We start from the raw sequence: 23,165 nt of genomic DNA on the forward strand, positions 1-23,165 counted from the left end.
AAGGTCTTATATTGTACTACTATAAGCACACAATAGGAACATTTACATGTTTCTTGGAGGAAAGTAATAGCTGTTTCTCAAGTTTATCTTTAGAAATGCTGAAGTAACTATAAAACTAAACATACATATAAATGTTTTATGCTCATAAGTCATGTTCAAAGTCAAATCCTATTAAATTCATAATCAAAAGTAAATTTATTGAATCAAATGGAGGTGTAGAATAGAGGGACACATTCTAAATGTTACAACAATTATGCAACTAATTATATATATATATTCATATGTTAATAAATAAAAATAAATAAACTCAAATTACACATAAATTACTATTGAATAGATGTGAAAAGACAGAGCATTTTGATTCTGCATTTTAGTGACATTTTTAGGGACAACCTTAGTCATCATGTACTCAGCTTTGACTACCAGGAAGGCTCCAATTATTTTAGCCCTTTATATGACTCTGTCTGAATTTGTATTTGGTTGGCCGCAGTGAGTGGTGGAGAAGAACAATAGAGAACTGAAATTCACATGATATACGAACTATGATGTATAATTTGGATCACTGCCACAATTTTATTGAACTCATAAAAGTAGAACTATGTCTAATAAATGTACCTAAACAAAGTTTATATTTAAAAACTGGAATTTTGAAAACAAAGTAACATAAGGACTTTTGTTGTCAAAACAAATAGATGTTTTTAAAAATTAAAAAATAAAATGGGAAAATAGAGAAGCAATATTATGCTATGTTAAAAGACTTTCTAATTTATTGTTTTCTGTCTTGGTTTAGGAGAAATAGAAGAGCCTCCCTTGAAAAAAAAAGGTTTGTGGGTTTTCTTTTCACTTTTGAAACTAAATTTTTTCTCTGTGGTAATATTGATCTTCAGCATGACTTAAATATACTTTACTTGAGTTTTAGCCTTAATTTATTTTTAACAGAGAATATTTGATGATTAGATCAAGATTTATAGTTAGGTAAAGAAATACTCAATTCTTTCCAGTGAAACTGATCCCACTATTTTTCAGTTGATTACTTCATTGATGCCTTCTTGAATAGATGTGTGAATCCATCTATACACAGATCATTGTGAACTGGGATTGTGGAAATGAGGGATGAATTCTGTAGTCTTGGTAATGCCCCAAGAAGATACCCATGATCTTTATTCTCCACATGGCAAGATTTATTGATTCTAAACTTGTCTTCTTATTTTATTACTACTGTCCCAATGCACAGATTCACGCACATTGAAAGGGAATTAATTAGAAGAAATATTTTAATATTGCTATTTGCCCTTTTTTTATAATAGAAGTGTCAACCAATTCATGATCAATAATGACAGATTGAAACACATGCATGCAATTGGTGCCAGTGAGAATGTTACATGTATTGTACATGTGTGAGTCAACTTAGCCTTTCATAGATGTAGAATAAACTTGCTTAATTAGACCTGCTTTCTGATTTAGCTAAACTTTTTCCAGCCCAGTGAAGGACCCCAACTTCTCTTTCAGGTAATAGTCAGCAACCCAGCAGTAAATATCAACACTAGGCAGATTATTATTGTAGATCACGCAGGGAGAACAAAGGGCAAAATACTTAGCTGGAGCAGTGTTTGACTATGTTCTGCGCAATGAGAAAACCTGAAGTCATTTTCAAGTTCCACCATTTCTTACTACTTTTCAGTTGGGTCAAGTTTCTAAACGTTCTAAATCTCTATTGTCTTGCCAATGAAATGACAAAAGGATTCTACCAAGTCTCCTATCTACCTACTCCAGGACTTATGTGAGGATCAAATGAGATGAGGCACTGGAAAACAGTTCACAAACATTTGGTTGACCTGTAAAATGTTTCCACCTGGCTACAAAGCAAGTCATGTTCCTGGGCTGAAGAAATTCCAATGAGGCTAGTCACTAGGGCAGTGATGGCGAACCTATGAACTCATTTTTCTGGTTGATTTTTCTTTGTTAAATGGCATTTAAATATATAAAATAAATATCAAAAACATAAGTCTTTGTTTTACTATGGTTGCAAATATCAAAAAATGTCTATATGTGACACGGCACCAGAGTTAAGTTAGGGTTTTTCAAAATGCTGACATGCCGAGCTCAAAATGTTCGCCATTGCTACACTAGGGAGAAGAAGCCAGGCTTTGTTATGTGACATTATTACACGGCACCCACAGCAACTGTTCCTGGGCTGGGCTGGGCTGTGGGCTGCATTTTGCACCATGGGGTCTCGGCAGTGTTCGCTGTGATTTGGTGGGGTATCACTCCGGGGTGGTGCCAGAGCTTGTGTCCCACTCTGGGGTGGTGCCAAGTGTTGGTTTGTCAGTGCCAGGTCCACAGTACTGTTTATTTTTAAATGGTCAGTGCATGTCATGGCAGCTCCTACATTGAGCGTCTGTCCCCTGGTGGTCAGTGTGTGTCATAGCAACTGGTCAGATGAATGGACACTTAACCATATATATATATATATATATATATATATATATATATATATATATAATTGTTTTTGTTTTTATTTTTAGGTAGTAACTGTGGGACATGATGGCTGAGATAGTGTGGAGGATAATAATCTTGGAGGCACAAGCATATTCAGTCAGTATGTATTGTGTAGGATCCTGAAGAAGTACAGTTATCAGGGTATGCTTGGATGTGGTGCACAAGAGTTCCTTGCAGGAATAGCTAGATCCTTATGCTGAATGACATGCTCACAAATTCACACGATGGGCATAATGAAGGCTAGGAAAAAGTGGTAGAGTTATGGAGTAAGAGCCTCAGATGGGCAGAAATTTCTACAGGAAAGAGTAGGAATTATGTCTGCAAGGGAAAATAGGGAGTAAGGAACCCTATCCTCAGGTACTTTTAGTGTGACTGAGAAAATGCCAACACATAAACCAGACTTGACACAATAACAATGTTTTAGTTATTGCTGCCCACTTTTAGCAGCAATATCATGGGGATATTTATTTTAGAGGAGGTCTTGCTGACTTCTATTGCTACCTCGCTAAAACACTGTATGCAAACAGTGGGATCCAAATTTGGAGCTTCAGCCTTGCTTGAGCACATGATGATCACCTCACTGTGTGGGGTAAAATCCACTTGGTGTATATTAAATTTGAAAATATTAATTTGACCAACCAGTGAGAGCAGAAGCTAAACCAGTGAAACACGACTATGACAAAGCCATCCAAAAATGAAAGTGGTCATGAAGCTATGGAGAGGAGGAAAGACAGGTTTCCTGACTCACAAATCCAAGATGAGAACTCAAGAATTCAAGAAAGACTTTAACCATTACATCCAGGTTACAGATTCTAGATTAGTTTATTAGTCTTTTGAGGTAAGAAACATAGTCTTTTACATCTGATCTTTAATAAATAGTGCCTAGAACAAAGCCAAACTTTAAGCTAATCAGTTACTAGTCATTATCTGGAAATAACAGTTTGTGTATATGTCTATTGCAGTTGGAAAAAACAAACAAACAAATAAATAATGATTTCTTACTTATACATAAATTAAATTCTATAAAAATATATTTTCCATGAGTCAATACCCAGTATTTAATAAAGAATCTGTTCTCTCTCTCTTTTTTTTTTTTACTTGAATTTTCCTGTGGGAATATTTTAAAATTAAGTTTCATGTAATGATTAACATAAATTGCAAATTCTCACAAAGATATTTAATTATTGTTTCTTAATGTATTACCTTGATTTCTCAAATCAACAGAAAAAAATATTAAATAGTTATTTAGGGTACTTTTTAAAAAATGTCAGTAACGCTTATTAGTTAAAATAGTCTAAGGGATATACTAGTATGTGTTTAAAACCATGTATAAAAATATCTTCTTGAAAGATTACTAGGAGCAGAATTGATTTTATTTTTATTATTTTGTTTTTGTTTTTTTTAAAATATATTTTGTTGATTTTTTTACAGAGAAGAAGGGAGCGGGATAGAGAGTTAGAAACATCGATGAGAGAGAAACATCGATCAGCTGCCTCCTGCACACCCCCCACTGGGGGTGTGCCCGCAACCAAGGTACATGCTCTTGACCAGAATCGAACCTGGGACCTTTCAGTCCGCAGGCCAATGCTCTATCTACTGAGCCAAACCGGCTATGGCCAGAATTGATTTTAAAATCACCTGAATATATATATTTTTAGTAATATTATTTAAAAAGCTACATGAGAAAATGAACATTTAAGGAAACATCTTATGTACCCTACCTTGGGTACAAACGCTATGTAATTATAAACATTAGTTGAAGTGGACTAAAGAAAATAGATTTCACCTGACCAGCGTAGCTCAGTTCATAGATTGAGTGTAGACCTATGAACCAGGAGGTCACAGTTCAATTCTCGTTCAGGGCACATGCTGGAGATGCAAGCTCAATCCCCAGTAGGGGGGCGGTGGGGAGGAGGCAAGTGATTGATAATTCTCTCTTATCATGACATCTCTCTCTTTCTCTTCCTCTCCCTTCCTTCCTAAAATCAATAAAAATATACTTTAAAAAATAAAAAATAAAAGCATTTTTTAATAAGTGATATTATGAGCTTAGCCTTATTTTAAGATGGATTATTTTATACATCTTCAGATTTAAAAATTATGGATTAAAAAGTTTTATTTTGTAATCTGGAATGATAGCCTCGAAAACATTTGATCTTTATTCATCTAAATTATTCTTTATTAACATCTTCATTAATATTCTCTCCCATTCAGATATATTGAATAATATTTAGCTAAGTTATATTGACTAAATTATCAGGCTTTTGTTGTTCATTCAATTGCTGGTGTCTATATGAAGCATTTTTATTTAAATGCACTTAAAGTGTTGGTTAAATTTGTACTTGCTATTTGAAATAAGGGACTGTCGTTAAGCTTGAACAGGACCACATACGATGACTGATATTTCTGTAAGATTGTACCTGATGCATGTCAATGGCAGAGGAAGAGTCTCTTCTCTACTTAGAGCAAAACAAATTCCATCCTCTTTATAGTTGTGTTTTTAAATTGCTCTAAAGCTTCTCAGGTCAAAAAGAGCCCAGTAAATTTAAACTCAGGTTCTTCATTGTGTATTTTTCTCACTTTATTGAAACCCACAATAGCTCTTTGCCGTCAGGGTGAATAAGGAAGAGCCAGGAAATTTGAGCATCATAAATATTCAAGACTTTAGGATTAGGCCATTGAGAAGATTGCATCGAGTCACCGTGAGTAAGATAGATGGACAAGTTCCCCTGCCAGAGATTTCATTGCATCCATCTTTGCTGGCAGCTTCAGCGGCTTAGACAAGGTTGGACACTGAGTGCCTGAAAAAATATGGGGAGAAAAGGAGGGAGAATGGAAAGGTAACTAAACTTGTTAAAATTCATAGCCTCAGAATATTGGTTACTAGGTAGGTCAGAGTAACATTGTTAAGAAGATACATTTATTTTTGGACCTTTTTAAATAAGTCTCAATCAGAACTCAGCTTCATAGCTGCACTGCTGTATACTAGCTTCAAGCTCGGACAGAACTCTGTGCTTTATACCCTGTCTTTCTCAGTATTGATCAGATCAGCAGTGACCGGGTAACAAAGCCCGGAGAGAACAGACAGTGCGCCTGGAGGTGTGCTTTAGGATGAAAAAGGCTGAGGAAGCAGAGGTAAATGGAAATATGGTGAATGACCCAGAAATGCACTTCCCAAGTAGTTGCAGCTGTTGTGAGTTCTGGACCCACCGTGTCAGGTAACTTTAGTATCATGTGCTGCTAAAAAAAAGAGTTTGCCTCCATCAAGGCAAGGAAACTAGAACCGGATGATGAAAAGAATAGTGGGTACGACCAGAGCCCGAAGGAACAGGCCAAAGAAAGCAAGAGATCAGATATTGGCACCAGCCTCATGGGGAATGAAAAGGCTGTCTGAGACAACTCAATACAGGCCCAACCATTCTAAATCGTTCCTGGTAGAGCAAGAATAATCTCAGTGCTGCTACATTCTTACCTGTAAGTAAAATTGGATATGTAATTGAGGTGTGTATGAATCAGACTCTCTTCTCTCTAGCTCTGTATGTTTCTTTTCCCCAAATCATGATAAACTAAGGTGCAGGTTGAATGCAGATGGCTTAATGTGGTCCCTGTTCCAGATTATGCATTTTCATTTAGAAAATCTGGCTGAAAAATAAGTTTTAAAAAATCAAAACAGAGCCCAGTCAGTATGGCTCAGTGGTTGAGCTTAGGCCTATGAACCAAGAGGTCATGGTTTGATTCCCAGTCAGGACACATGCCTGGGTTTTGGCCTCCATTCCCAGGAGGGGGCGTGCAGGAGACAACCAATCAATGATTCTCTCTCATCATTGATGTTTCTATTTCTCTCTCCCTCTCCCTTCCTCTGTCTGAAATCAATAAAAATATAGTTTAAAAAATCAAAACAGAAAATTTATCAGTGGCTCTCAACTCTGTGTATCAAATTCAAATGATGTCTTCATTAGAATTATTTTGTCCACAAAAGACCAAAATCCATTTCAAACTGGCTTGGTGGAAAATATACTTTATTACTTCAAATAAGTGAAAAATACAAGAGTAAAATTGGTTTGAAGCTGTCGAGATATAGGTTTTTTAATGTCATTAGTAAATCCCCCCCCCGCACCTCTCTCTCTTTACTCCTGACCTTGCTTTGTTCATCTGTTTCACTTGCTTTGTTCTCAGTCAGGATATTCTCTTCCTGGCAATTATGATCACCAGAAGCTTGAGGCCAATATGTACGTGCACGCGTGTGTGTGTGTGTGTGTGTGTGTGTGTGTATGTATATATTTTTCTTTTTTTGCTTTAGCAACTCAGGAGAGAAGACTACGCTTTTCCCAAAGGATTTCAGCAAAACCAATGTATTTGACTCTCCCTGAATTGTATCACAACTCAAATGTGCTCCACGGAGCAGCCACATTAGCATCTTCTGAGAGTGATTTAGAAATGCAGAACCAGGCTCCTTCTAGACCAACTGAATCAGAATCTGCATGTTAAGAAGATTCCCCAGGCGACTCACATGCACATTAAAATTTGAGAAACATCGGTCTAGACAGTATTCTGACTGTGGTTCTCAAACCACCTGAGAGCTGATTGAAATTGGAGAGCTCTAAAAGGTTCCTCACCAGGAGAGACTACAGTAATTGATTAAGTTTGGACTGCAGCTCAGGAATTGATTTTAAAATCTCCCCAGATGATTCTGATGTACAGCCACATTGATCCTGTCTAGTATATCATCCAATATGAAGCTCAAATACTGACACCGTCAAAACCTCATCCAAATCTGTCAGCTCCACTAGTGATTATCTCCTAAACGGTATCATATGTAATCATTTCCACCTCTGTCTGGCTTATGGACATGTGGGAAATAGCATCTCATTTTATAATTGAGAAAATAAAATTCAAAGGAAAAAATGGATTCGTGTGAGATGACTAAGTTAATGGTAAAAATGAAATGGAATAGGTATTATCTTCATTTATTTTAAAATTTTTGTAGGGGTCAATAGTATGCTGTGCTGACACTACTAATTTTTTTTTAAAAAAGTTTATCTTATTTTATGACATTTACCAAAGAATCAAACCTAACAAAATAAAGATCCAAACTATTTTTATGTTTATGGTATTCAACATTACTGAAGGAAACTGTCCTCAATATTTGCCTATCACTGTATCTGAAGTGTATGCCCACTGAACCACAAACACAAGGTGCTTTGAAGGGGAGAAAATGTTTCTCTTTATTTCCTTTAGTAATAGTTGGCCTGTAGTGTACTTTCCTCAGAATTTTTGTTTACCCACAGAAAAATCATCAGAAAATCATGGAAAATACAAAGGCTTGTCCATCATTTGGTATATTTATCTAAAATAGTGAGAATTCAACAAAAAAGATCCCCATAATATTTCTTAATTAGTTACTAAAAAGATGAAAAGGTGTACTTGGTTATTTATCATAATTAAACTTTTGTGTACTAATCACAATTGGCTGAATCTTGCAAATAGAGATATGTTCAAATGAATAAATAATTTGAATTTTTAATATTAAAATTAGAAAAAAATGTACGTGGGCATCCTATATTGTCTGGTGCTTGCGAGATATATATAGAAAACATAATGATAAAAGGCATTCTTTGAAATTCACAATCCTCATAATAACTTAATAAACTAGGTTGTCATCTAAAAGAATCAGGATGGTTGCCTTGGTGACAGAGATTACCCCTTCAACTTCTTGAGTCTGTTATTTAAAAATCTTGATTCATAATATTTTTTATTTATTAACAATGTGCCATACAGATAAAGAAAAATTGCTTTAAACTGGCCACGTAAGTCTTAAACAAAATGATAAACTACCTACTCAACAATAAGCTTTGTTATGATTGTGAGTAGGTAGAAACTACTTATCACAAGCAAAATGCAGGTAGTATAACAAGAGAACCCAGAAAGACTTCGCTACAAAATAAAGTTATTCTTCAGAATCATTAGAGCAACCTAGTTTCACTAATTTTGGTCCCATTGATTGCTACTGCTGGCATTCTTTTCCTGTTTAGTACCCATGGCCTCTTTTCCCAAGTTACATATGAAAAAGGTGATCTCAGAGGGTCTTGGGAAAATCTGTTGGTCCCTGATTGCTATGGGCATCATGGGAGACAGAGAGCTTAGATGAACACATTTTGATAGAATTAAATGCCTAAAGAAGATGAAGGAGAACCAAGCTAATAAAAGAAATCGTCACTTCTAATTTGGAGACATTTTAAAGATTTTGTCTATTGCAGCAATTTTCAACCTTTCTCATCTCATGGCACACTTAAACTAATTACTAAAATTCTGCTGCACACCAAAAAATATATTTTGCCGATCTGACAAAAAAAAAGGTATAATTTTGATTCATTCACATCAGACTGCTATTGTTATGTTGGCTGTTGTCACTTTTTTATTTGACAATCTAAGGGGAAAGAGATCAGTGCACCTGACTAAATAGTCAGGTATTGCATGTTTTAAAAATTCTTGCGGCATACCAATTGAAAATTGCTGGTCTATTGAGTAATTATGTGTTCCCCGTAGAATGTACAGCATTCACTAGGAGACCAGAAAATTCTGCATTATACTGAAGCATTCTAATTTGGGCCACCAAGGGAATCTTGGACCTTATAAGTTACAAAACAATCTTTAAGCTCTACTGGTACCAAAATGGCTTATGATTCTAGCCAGCACCAGATGCTGAGACTTACAGGTCTCTAACCTAATTGCAAAGCACACATATTTGGAGATAAATAGTGACTGCTTTGACTTTCTTCTTTGTCCCTGTGTCCGGGATTGGTTCACGTCCAAGTGAACTGTTCTTAGACTGTCATGATGTTACATGCAGGTTTTTTTTGCTATCATACATTGCCGTCATTTTATACACAGTGGAAGCAGTCACCTGTCTATGGCCATTATTAAATAACTAGAAGCTAGTATTAATATAATATAAGGAATTTTATTTTTCTTTGAAGCTTGCTGAAAACCATAGAGCAATAAATTTCTGCTTTACCAATTTAAATCTTTTTAAATTTAATTTTGTGTTCTTACTAGTATACAAATGGCTCTTAGTTGACAAGATCAATGGAGAGTAACAAAGCAGGCATCAGCTGCTTGTGAAGTCTAAATTGGTAGCATGTTGTACTCATTTGGACAGGTGCCTGGATGGTCATCATTTCCTGGCTGAAGTGTGTGGGGAGAGAGCTGGCACACTGTGCAGAGGCTTTACTGGATTCTTCAGACATCCGATAGCCACAGAGGGTGACACCAGTGATGGAATCCAATCCGCGGAGAAAATGCAATGTGGCAACAAAAGATGCAGAGGCATTTAACTTATCCTTAAGTTTGAATCATCAGAAATGAATTCCTTTTGTGCTTTATGAGAAAGGAATGTAGGTGTGTGTATGCCTTTACCAGGTTAGCTGTGCTTGTCCACACTTGCCTCCATAGAAGTACTAAGGGTCTTCAAAGGAACATCAGTTTAAAAAAATCAGTTTGTGATGTTCCTGCAAAAAAATGCTCATATAAGTTGTTGTATTTCTGCTCATTTGGAGCTGCAGAGATGTGTGTGTGTGTGTGTGTGTGTGTGTGTCTATAACCTCTACTTGCAAAAACGCTGAGTGAATCTGCTCAGATCATTGGGTTGTCCTGGTTTGGATTAGGCTGAAGTGCAGCATCAGCAAAAAATAAAATAAAAAAATAAATAAATAAAATAAAAAATAAATAAATATCTTTGAAACTAGTCTGAGTTACACAATTGGGTTGTGTTTACTCTATTAACCATAGAGTTTCCTCATGCACAAGCCTCCACCTACCTTGCAGGAAACACTGTTGTGCACCAACACAGCCGACCTAGTCCCTTAGAGCACCACCCTGTCCAAGCACTGAATTTCCCCAGAATAAGACAGGCTGGGGGGCTGTGAAGGATTTCCAGGCAGGATGTCGTTAGCACCGAATCCTGCAGAGATTCTAACTCAAGTCTAATCCTCCTGTGTGATTTCCGGAATCTCTCTTTTGTTCTTCTGAGGGGCCAACAGATGTGTGTGGAACACACACACACACACACACACACACACACACACACACACACAAAGGAAAACTATTCTAAATGACCATTTTAAAGCCTCTCATTTCACAATGAATGTAGCATGTCATGTAACATTTTAATTTATAATATTTCATCCCTTTTCTGTATTCAAATTCATCATTACATGGAGTAAGAAATCATTTCTTAAGGTGACTCCCTTAACATGTCCAAGGACTCTTGTCTTTGACAATATACTGCTTTTTTTTTGGCCTAAATTATACAAGGAGCCAATCCTCTCCACAGCCCTTGTTGGTTAGCATCAGAGGAAGGAAGTAGGATAGCATTGGCAGGGGGCATTCTCAGTTTAGTTTTTCAATTCACTTGTAAAATATTTAACCCTGTAGATGACTTTAGATTTTATTTATTTATTTATTTTTTACTTTAGATTTTAAAAGAGATCATTTGCCCACCCATAAGACTAGACCAATGATGTCCAATAGTAATAAATTGTGTGAGCCCCATATGTAATTTAAAAATTTTAAGGAGCCACATTAAAAAAGTAAAAATAATTATAAAAATTAATTTTAATAACATATTTACTCCAATCAGGATATCAGGGTTCACCCAGAGAAGCAGAACCAGTAGGAAATTTTGCTAATATATTTTATATTGAGACATTCATTATAAGGAGCTGTCCTATGTGATTGTGGGGACTGACTCTATAAGTCAGGAAGGGAAGGTCATGGGAAAACTTGAGCCCACACGCAGGGACCAAAACCGTAGCCAAAGAGAGAATTTCTTCCCTTTCCCTCAGAAACCTCAGGTCAGTTTGCAAGGCCTCCCAATAGAATCAGACAAGCCCGCACAGATGATCCAGAATCAATTTTCTTAGTTAACATCAATGGATTAGGGATTTTGATTACATCTGCAAAACACCTTTGCAGCAACTCTTAAGCGTAGTGTTCATTTAAATGACTTGGAATAGTAGTTTAGCCAAGATGACACATAAATTTAAAACCATCACTTCATTATATCCAACATTATATCATTACAATCTGTAACTAATGTAAAATTATTAATGAGATATTTTACATTCTTCTTTCCACTAAGTCTTCATAATCCAGTGTGTACTTATCCTTATATCACATCTCAATTTGGACCAACCACATATCATGTCCTTAATGTTCACATGTGTCTAGTAGTTACTGCGTTGGACAGTGTAAGTCTGCATGGTGATAAACTAATTGGGCTGATTATCTTGTGTCTTTAAAACTGTTCTAAAGATACAAGTTCTCTGTGTGTGTGTATTTACTGTTTTTTTTTTTGCCTTTCATCTATAAGATGAAATTTTATATTGCCTTTGTAAACACAATACATTTCTTAAAACACTGATCAAAAGTTTCCACACATGTAGCTCTACATGATACATTACAATGCAACACTATTTTTGTTACCCAATAATGAAAATACTATAGAACCCAAATGCAAAAGGGTAAGCAAAAGAAATATAATTCTGAGCCATCTCAACATATTCTTGGGGATCATTTTGCCCTACAGGGGCACTTGGCAATGTCTAAAGCAGTGGTTCTCAACCTGTGGGTCACGACCCCTTTGGCGGTCAAACAACCCTTTCACGGGGGTGGCCTAAGACCATTGGAAAACACATATATAATTACATATTGTTTTTGTGATTAATCACTATGCTTTAAGTATGTTCAATTTGTAACAATGAAACTGGGGGTCACCACAACATGAGGAACTGTATTAAAGGGTTGCGGCATTAGGAAGATTGAGAACCACTGGTCTAAAGACATTTTTCATAGTTATGACTAGGGAATGAGACTATAGCCATTGAGTTCATAGAGGCCAGAGGTGCTGCTAAATACCATGAGTGCACAGAATAGGCCCACTGCACTCCAAATAATGATCCACTCAACCCAAGAAGTCAATGATGCTAAGATGACAAACCCTGCTTTGAAGTAGGATCTATAGACATATAAGGAAGAAATTAAAACAAAACAAAACAAAAAACAAAACAAAACAAAACAAAACAGAGACCCAGGAAGATGAACATTTCCTGTGCCCTATGGAGATCTTTCCTGGCACCTTAGTGAATTGTGTTTTTAAAGAGATGTGAGTATCTTACCTTTTTTATATCTCTATTGCCATATCTCTATTGCCATATTCAAAGTCAGGGATGGAATAAGGGTAGAGCAGTGGCCCTGCATAGTCTGATGATGAATTAATGAGGAAAAATGAGGGAAGGAAATCTTCACAGTGGTGATTACCTCCTTAACAGGAGAACAGGAATCAGTAACTGTCTTTTCTGAAGATATTTAGGATTTCCTTATGGTTAGTCTTGATTTTAAACTTATAGAAAAATTACCAAAATTTAAAGTTTAATTTACAAATGGAGAGTTTAAAATATATACAGTAATTAGCACCATGACAGACCATCTGTGGGATAAAGTTGTGATAATTAAATAAGTAAACCTCATTAGCATTTTCCTAAGAAAAACCATGGAATTTAAGACTAAGTCACTTTTCAGAGGTAGTAATCATATTTGCAAACTCTAATCTCAAATTACATCTATCCAAATTAACTGCAAATTCAGAATTAACTTCATTTTCTAATCCTTGCAAATGCATATGTACTGAAGCTAGCAGCAAATTAAATATATTTCTTAAAACCTGATGTTTAGAAAAATGTAACGACTAACTTATTTTATGAAATGGGTCATATCTGCTTACAGTAATTATTGGTTAAATTAAATACCAAATTCTGATTATAAATATAGCTTAGAGTCACTGCTTCTGATATATACATATTTTATGAAATAGTTGTTACAGTTCATTTCACAAATTCTTAATTTAATATGTAAAAAGTAAATCTTCCTAAATCTAAGTGACATTCTTGCTAAGTATTCTTAATTTGTAACTGATATAAACAGCCTGCCCGGAGTAGCACAGTAGTTGAACACTGACCTATGAACCAGGAGGTCACGGTTCAATTCCCAGTCAGGGCACATGGATGGGTGGCATGTTTGATCCCCAGTGTGGGGCGTGCATGAGGCAGCCAATCAGTGATTCTCACACATTGATGTTTCTATCTTTCTCTCCCTCTCCTGTCCTCTCGGAAATCAATAAAAATATATATATTTTTAAAAAGAGAGTAACTGATATAAAACATAATTATACTTTGGGATCAATTTTTACACTGAAAACAGTGACAATATATTTCCATTGATATAAGTTTTTAAACTTTTTCATATAACTCTAATCTGAGGTAATTCACATTTTTTCTTTATTTCAATAAATGATTTTTTGTAGCAATATGTTATAAAATCTTTCATTTTAGGCATCTGTAAGCTTGTTTGTTATTGTTAGATATAATGATTGAGGTATCATGGTGAATAGCTATGGAGTCTTAGCTATTGTCTATATTTTGCACATTTTCAAAAAGACTTTTTAAATTATAAATTCTATTTTCCCCTAGAAATACACAAAGAAAAAACTGAAAAAGAGGAGAAACCTGAAAGGAAACTTCAAACTAAAGGTAAATGTTTAATTTTGTGTTTATTCTAATTTCTATTTAGTGTATATATACACATTCATATGAGAAAGGGAAGTTTTCATATTTAGTCTTCTTTTGTTTTAATTTTTGATAGTGTTTAAATAAGTACATTTACTTCTCATTTAACTTCAGGCACACATATAGAAATAATGTTTAATGATTAGAACAGAAATAACTTCAAAATGTATGATAATCTTTAAATTATCTACATCCGATATTTACTAAGATAGTACCACAATCATATTTTTGACTTATTAGCAAACATTTTTAATAATCTATATATATAAAAGTCCAGCAACTGGAATGGCGGAATGACCAGAACAACCAGAATGACCGTGGCTATGACATGCACTGCAGCAGCCAACCAGCCTGATCCTGGCCCTGATTGGCCTCCCCCCGCAGCAGGCCCTGCCCCCGATTGGCCCTCAACACCCTGATTGGGGGCGGGCTGGCCGTCAACTGCCCACAGCCCTTCCCCCCCACCAGCCCAGTCTGATGGGCCCCCATCAGGACAGGATGGCTGGGCCCCACCTGTGCACGAATTCGTGTACCAGGCCTCTAGTATACTATAATGAGTGAGGGTTCAATTTATCTTAACCTTGAATTTTTTTATTCCATGCAATACCTTTAAAATATTTGGTATAGAAATACAGTCATTAAATTACCTCACTACGTACTGCAAGGCCTTACAACTTTCTTACTAAGCATTAAGTGGGATATGGAAGGTGAGGCATGATGATTAATATCCCTTTCAAGTGAGTTGAACCCAGTTACTACAGTGCTGCATGACCAGCATTGTCTTGCTCATTTTACAAGCCTAATTTTTGTGTGTGTGTGTTTGGAGGGAGTCATATAACTTTAAAGAAACATGGATAGCAAAAAACATATTTCTAAATATGTCCAGGTCTCCTCAATGGTCAGTTTCCCATGAGTTTTGGGTGAAACTGACCATTTTAATTTTTGCCAGGGCAGAAAGAAAACATAATTACTATTATTGTGTGATACAGACAGAAAGTAAAAGAATTTTGGAGGGATAAAAATTGAATGTCATCTAATATTTATTATGTCAAAACTGGATAATGCAAAATGACCTGTAGTAAATATCAAAATTGCAAAATAGTACAGTTTCAAATAATAGAAGTAATAATTTACCTAAAATTATACCAATATGTAAATATATATTTAAAATGTCATTTAAAAAAGATATGCTTCATGTCCTTCCTTTTGTGAAGACCTGGACTCATTCTGCAGACATTCTATCTTTAATCCTATTGTTTAAATTCATTTCATATTGGCCAGCCAATTCTTATACAATCAGGGACATTGAAGCTTACTCAATCGAAACCTATTTATATTTGTAGCTAGGGAACTAATGTCTTCTTACTTTTCCCTTTCCTTCTTTGGTTCTTAATTCCGTTGGTCAGGGAAATTGGACACAGCTCTTAGGTACAGATTGACTAGCCGTGACTGAGCTGGCTCTGTGTTTCTATCTGCTGGGGGTTAAACAGAATCTCAACTGGTTCCACACCAGTGGGGTCTCTGCTGTTTTATCCTGCAGACTGTACGATTAATTTAATAGCAGTGCTGCCGGAGCGGATGGGGTGATGCAGATGGCACCATTTCCATTTTGGACCTGGCTCTATTAGAATCCTGCTGTTAAAGACTTTGAGCAGTGGGCTGTAGAGTGGGTTTATTAAAGGAGTGAGTTTTGCATAATTAAAACAGTGAATTTGGCTGAGGTTTAAAATAACTTTCTCAAAGGCTTGGCTAGAGATTAATACCTGAATATATATCCTGAAACTTCAGCTGTTCAACACTGAAACGGGCTTCAGAGATAGCTTTTTTCCCCCACTTCCCCACAGTTTTTCTCTGTGAGTAGTAACAAAATATTTTGTTTTAGTTTCCTCATCCAGGTAGAATAATGCCTGCTTTTTAAATTCCCAAACTGTTCGGTGAGAAAGTAAATGTGGTTTTATAACTGTTCCCATATGTAGATAAATAGATGTTTTTATATATGCCACATTCCATATCAGTTACGGTTAGATGTGATAGATAACTGAAGTTTAATTGTTATCAAAGCATTTTAAACTATTGAAAGAAAAGATACAGTATATTCAAGTAGTTAGTAGCCTGCAATGGTTACAGACAAACCAGGAAATATTTCAGTTTATAAAGATCCATTATGCCGAAGTTGGTATATTTTGAAGGGAGATAAAAATTTTGGTGATGATAGAAGCTACATGACATCCTATTGTCTCTATTCTTTTCTCCTTCAAGGGACTTATATAGAATCATAAAGGTTTCAAGAGTGTGAAGTAATTGGGAAAGCCATGGAATCCTACATTTAGGTGATTTACTCATCTACTAGAAAGCAGAAAACAAAAGAATATGAATCCCAGAGAATATATATTTCCAAAATAATTTCATATTATATGCTAATCCATTTATTTTTAAAGTATCAAAGAATTAATGTTTCAATTCTGACTCTTTTTTATGTAAAATTAGGTGTTTTTTATAGTCATTTATATTATGTGAGCAATTTTAATTCATGAGGCCAAGGTAACTTTTATTCCTATTTTGTCCATCTATTTATTTTGTTTGATATTTTTTTGTTAGGGAACAAAAGGAACAGTTTTATGAAGCTAAAGAGTAAACAGTTTTACAAAGCCCTTTAATTTTTAACCTGGCAATGAGTACTTACTTTGGTTTTAGGGTATAAGCTCTAAGATGTTAATTAATATTTGTATCTTGTTTTTTTGGCCCACACAAAAGAGGTAGTAACTTACTTTATGATCAGAATAGTGTATATATATACTTGTGACCTTGTGTTGAACTAATAACATGGTCTATTCTTACTTCTCCTTCTCCACTGCTATCTCCTCAACAATCAATCTCTCAATCAGATTATGACAGTCACTCCTTAACTGATTTCCCTGCATTAAACCCTAAAATCCAGGCAATTCATGCTACTCATAGGCTTAAGTCTATCTGTCGCCATCACAGAGCCTTAGAAATAAAGCCACATATTCTGCAGGTACATGTAAAGCCCTTCTCATATGCTCACTGGCAGCCCCACCAATTCCCGGCTTGTACACTTGAACATATACCCTCCCTCCTCTGCAACCTACTCATCAACTCCCCCTCACTCTCAGATCTCCTCCTGCGCCCCCATGCCACTCCAGACCAGCGCGCCCTCTCTGCCTTAGACAGGCTGAATTTTGGGGCAGTCTCTAAGCAGGCACTGCTGCTGTCTCATAACTCTGGGCTTTTGTATACAGTTCTCTCTGGCCATCTGGCCATTCCTGTGTAGTCACTTGGCAGGTTTCTGCTCATTTCTTTGGTTCTCAGATAGAATGTAAGTGTCTTTAATAGGCCTCCTTTGCTGTCCCTTAATCTGGGGCAGAGACCCTTTCTCCATGGTACTGTTACACCCCTGCCTTTACTCTTTAAGCATTTTGACACAATTTTTTAAAATGTTTTATTGATTTTAGAGAGAAGGGAGAGGGAGAAAGAGATAGAAACATCAGTGATGAGAGAAAATCACTGATCAACTGCCTCCTGCACACCCTGTACTGGGGATCAAGCCCACAACCTGGGCATGTGCCCTTGACCAGAATCGAACCCGGGACCCTTCAGTCTCCAGGCCAATGCTCTATCCACTGAGCCAAACCTGCTAGAGCTTGACACAAATTTTTTTTTAATATTTTTTTTGATTTTTTTTTTACAGAGAGGAAGGGAGAGAGATAGAGAGTTAGAAACATCGATCAGCCGCCTCCTGCACATCTCCCACTGGGGATGTGCCCGCAGCCCAGATACATGCCCTTGACCGGAATCGAACCTGGGACCTTTCAGTCCGCAGGCCGACGCTCTATCCACTGAGCCAAACCGGTTTCGGCTGACACAAATTTTAGTTGTGGGTATCTTGATTTAACTGAGGGCAGAAACTACGTTTGTCTTCATATATGTTCTAGGTCAACCCTGGCATTTTCTCCTATTATTCTGTTTCCTTTGTCTATGAACAAAGAACTTCAGACTCAGTGGTCTCTCAGATTCCTACCAGCTCTGAATGTGTATTACTGTCAAATTAATTTTTTAACATCTAGCAAACTACCCAACACATGAAACACACTCAGTAATGTTGAAATAATGAATTAAGCATCCATTTTCTCTATTTTGTTAAGCTGTAATTAATTCCTCTGAGCAATTTTTCCTTTGAGATTTCTGTTTTTATGCAGCTTTAATTGGACCACTCTAATGTCAGATTTATGTGGTCAACAGCAATTGAAGTATTTGATAGTGAGTCCCATAATAGAACAAAACAATCTGTAAGATGTAATTAGGAAACACCCACAATAAAATTTAAAATATAATGATATAGATTAAAGTAATACAGATTAATTTGGACAATTTTGAAAACAAAACAAAACAAAAAACAAAGAAAAGGAACCACAATGTAATTACCGAGCGATAAATACTAACATTATTTTTCTCCATTTAGTTGTGTGTTTTTTTAATTGCATATTGTTTTGTTTCTTTGCAATTGCAAATTTTCTTGTTGTTTTCAGATAACATTTAGGCTTCTATTTAACTATAAGCATTTCAATTTACTCATAGAACAGAACAAACCAAAAAAGACTAGAACCTGTTGGAAAACACATACGGAGATAAGAGAACCTTGTCCACGATGCCTCCTAGACAAAAGGAGGGCCTTTTAGGACTCAGAACAGTATGTTTCTGCTCTACCACCTGGATTGTCCCATGTTCAGGTGCCAAACTGACCTCAGAAATGGTGAGACAGTTCACATGGCAGAAGTGTGTGCTGAAGGATGGCATGTGGTCAGCATCAGAGGGAGCCAGCCAAAGGAAAGGGGGATACCCTGGAAGACACATATTGTACATGGAAAAACTGGCCATAGCCATCAGATGATGATACACATTAATTTATTTACAGCACTTACTTTGTGCCAGACACTCTACAGAGCACTAAAAAGTTAAAGAGCAATCAGACTCAGTCCAATGAGAAATCTAGAAAAGCAAATACAGAGTTATACCAGCAGGTGGTATAACTCCACAAAGAGATGTCCTGGAGGAGAGATTGTGGTTGAGGAGGTAACTGGCTACCTTGGTTGCAGAGTAGGTTTGACTGTAGTTGTCTGGTAGGGCGTTAGAGGCATGGGTAGGTTGAGATTTAGGCCTTTCGTAGGGCTGTTGTAAGAAAGCATCAAAAACTGAGTAGCTAGCCCCAGCTGGTTTGGTTCAGTGGATAGAGCATTGGCCTGCGGACTATAGGGTCCCAGTTTCGATTCCAGTCAAAGAAATATGCTGTGGTTGAGGCTCAGTTCCCATTACAAGACATGCAGGAGGCCAATCAATGATTCCCTCTCATCATTGATGTTTCTATCTCTCTCTCTCCCTTTCTGAAATAAATAAATAAAAAATATATTTAAAAAAAACTGAGTGGCTTAAAATAACATAACTTTATTGTCAGTGACAGAGGTTAATTAAATTAATTTGCAAACCATCAATCGATAGCCAAAGTCAAAATCTCAGCAGGGTTGATTTTCTCAGGGGACTGTAAGGGAGAATCTCTTCATGCTTCTCCCAGCTTTCTGGTGGTTGGCTGGCAATCTTTGGCTTCTAGATAGATCACTCTGATCTCTGCTTTTATCTTCAAATGCTGTCCTCCACATGTCTCTGTCTCTCCTCCCTGTGCATATCTGCTTCTGTCCAAATTTCCCATTTTCGTAAGAACATCAGTCATGCATTAGGTCCACCCTAGTGACTGCATTTCAAGTTAAATACCTCTGTGAAGACCAACTAAGGTCACATCTGTTTGAGGTGACACATTCAACTCATATCAATCACCATATGCACAAAGTCAAAGGAACATTTTATATATATATATATATATATATATATATATATATATATATATATATATATAATAGATTTTTTTTACAGAGGGGAAGGGAGAAAGATAGAGAGTTAGAAGCATCGATGAGAGAGAAACATCAATCAGCTGCCTCCTGCACACCCCCTACTGGGGATGTGCCTGCAACCAAGGTACATGCCCTTGACAAGAATCGAACCTGGGACCCTTTAGTCCGTAGGCTGATGCTCTATCCACTGAACCAAACTGGTTAGAGCTTATGTATTTTTTATCTACATATACATATTTAATTATTTTTTACTTGTAGTTTATATTCAATAATAATATTCTGTAGTAGTTTCAGATGTACAGCATAGTGGTTAGAAAATCATGTACTTTACAGAGTGGTTCCATTTTTAAAAAGTATATATTTTTATTGATTTCAGAGAGGCAAAGGAGAGGGAGAGATAGAATCAATGATGAGAGAGAATCATTGGTCGGCTGCCTCTTGCAGGCCCCCGACCGGGATTGAGCCAACAACCTGGGCATGTGCCTGGGCCAGGAATTGAACTGTCACCTCCTGGTTCACAGGTCGATGCTCAACCACTGAGGCACACCGGTAGGCTTGTTCCATTTTTAATAAAAAGGTGATTTATATAAAAATAATGCTGGTTGGTTTAGAATGGTTTCTGGGAAACAATTACAGGGCAGGAATCATAAGCTGGCATAGGATTTTGCTGAAGATTGTGGTTCAAAAGCCAAAAGGACAGGACATTAAAATCCATCTAAATATTACGTAGCCTTTTGTAAAAATGCTTTCAAAGCCCACAAATTAGTTTAGTCAGCTTGTACAAACTTTTACTTTTGCCTTCTCTCAGCTGTATATAATTGACTCATTAAAATACAAAATGTATTTTCTTTTCCTCTCTGGCAGCAGTGCAAAATAAACCTGGAAAATGAGAACAGAAGAATACACAAAGCTGTGTGTCACCTCCATACTGACTGTTCCCTTAGGCGGAAGTGATTACGGTTCTGACTGGCTCTGTAGCCATGGGTGAAGGGGAAATTACCCATACAATTAAACCAAATTTCAGAGTAAATCTCATATTTTGGAATTTAAATTTATGTTTTGTGATTTAATGTATATGTATCAGATGAGCTTTTTAATTTTGGGTAATTTGCCTAATCTTCACTTTAATAATACATAAATGAAGGTAATTTTATTATGGAAAAGATGTGTGCATGGTATTATAGGCTAGATCAGTGATGGCAAACCTTTTGAGCTCGGCGAGTCAGCATTTTGAAAAACCATAACTTAACTCTGGTGCCGTGTCACATATAGAAATTTTTGATACTTGCAACCATAGTAAAACAAAGACTTATATTTTTGATATTTATTTTATATATTTAAATGCCATTTAACAAAGAAAAATCAACCAAAAAAATGAGTTCACTTGTCACTTCTGACACACGTGTCGTAGGTTCGCCATGACTGGCTAGATTGTAGATAACATGCTTAGAGAATCCAATCACCACACTTTGGCTCATAGAACAAGTTTAAAATTTTGGGATGTACAAGGCAGCCTACTTTTGAGAGAATACTAGTTTAGATTTCTGACAACTATATTTCTATTCTATTCTTCAAGGGACTCTTATGAGCCTATGTTTTCTCCTCCAGGGATAAAGAAATTCAGGCTAATTGACCTGATTCCAACCAGCTCTAAAGTGGGGTGCTTTTATTAAATTTAAAATGACAAATCCTTCCCGTAGCAGGAATGAATAATGCAATCTTTGAAAAGTTTCTGTACTCAGGAATATATCATTATGTATTGCTTAAAGTGTGTAGATCATTTTGCCTGAGCACAGAATGGAAATTGTACTAATTAATTACAAAAGAATGTGAAACACACTCAGAGACATATATACTAACCAAAGGTATATCTGGCGTTTTTGTTTAGTGGTGGCTAAAGCAGAATTTTTAAAGGGGTTTAAAGTGAATTTGTATCCTGCTCTTCTTTCATAAAAAAATGATGAATGCAAGCATGGGTATATATGAAAGTTATGAAGCTGTTTGAGAATTTGACATACTTAAAATGTATAGACCCCTTCAGTGCTAATAGCTTCCACAAGATAAACACCAGAAAGCTGAGAAGCAGTGAAATTAATTAAAAGAAAAATCAGCAAAAATCTATTACAGCTAACCATGTTCCCCAAAGTCTTTTATAATATGAAGAGGTAATGATCACTTGCTTTCCCATCTGATTTGTTTTGATTTGAGCACTCCGAGGTCAAGTATGAAGTCCAGTTTGGGTTCATTAAATTTATTTGCTAACCATCCATTGAAGAATATAGTAGTCCTTACAAAATAAAACTTAAAAAAATTTGACACCAAAACTTCATTTTTGAAGTAAGAGCAGAGAGACCAGCAAAGGGCTCTGACAATCTGGCCCTGAGTGCCTACAGCTGGGTCCCTCGGAAGGCTTAGCTGGCGAAGCGTCTCAAGGTCAGGAGCACTGTGAGCTCGGATACACTCAGAAAAGGACACGGGCTGGCTGGCAGGCTGCCGAGCCGAGCGCTGTGAAAGCACAGAACACAGCTTGCAGAGTGCCGGAGAGGGACCATATGGGGAAGTTTGAGAGACACACTTCAGAGTTGAGTTGAGCCGAATGTTCTGGTCAGGGAAAGGTCAGAATCTGGGCAAGTGCAGAAACAGCAGGGCCATGCCAACTCGGGTGCCAAGCATCAGGGCCATTCCAACTGGTGGACTCCATTTGTTTTTAATTATCAGCCTCCCGAAGGGACTTTTGTTTCTTGTAAATAAGGATGACAAACAAATTAAGCTCTAGCAGGTGCAACCAGCTTATTTTACCCTGAGCTAAAACTGGCCTCGCTACGATGTCACCTGCCAAACAGATCTGGTGACAAAAAAGAGGGTACCTTTTTCTTCTTCCATATGCAAACTTCTGGTTGTGGGTTGTGAGTAAAGAGATGCACAAGAAAATGCAATCACCAGAGCAAATGATTTTTATTTTAGAGCGACCATTCAGGCAGTTTGATTGACGATTGCATTGTGTTGATGAAAGACATTTTAAAACTCGGTATTTGAGCGCAGTCTTGCCAAAGTTTGAAGTTTCTGTCCAAGAAGGTTTAGTGGCTGTCTGCCATTTTGAACAGCTCCCCTAGAGCACAGGACC

The 23,165-nt window shown here is 36.6% G+C and overlaps 1 protein-coding gene across 2 annotated transcripts in view; it reads left to right on the plus strand.

The window, feature by feature from the left end:
- TRDN (triadin) overlaps window positions 1–23,165 on the plus strand; it is a 270,709-nt gene that overhangs the window by 55,737 nt on the left and 191,807 nt on the right. For both annotated transcript variants that reach the window (XR_013996185.1, XM_081094750.1), the window contains exons 4-5: window positions 791–823; window positions 14,025–14,084. Coding sequence is in view for 1 of the 2 variants with exons in the window: in XM_081094750.1 (XP_080950876.1) it covers window positions 791–823; window positions 14,025–14,084 (93 nt within the window). In the remaining variant the exon portion in view is untranslated. The remainder of the gene's footprint in view (window positions 1–790; window positions 824–14,024; window positions 14,085–23,165) is intronic.

The sequence above is a fragment of the Myotis nattereri genome, assembly GCF_964212035.1.
Source record: "Myotis nattereri genome assembly, chromosome: 6".
Classification (NCBI taxonomy): Eukaryota; Metazoa; Chordata; class Mammalia; order Chiroptera; family Vespertilionidae; genus Myotis; species Myotis nattereri.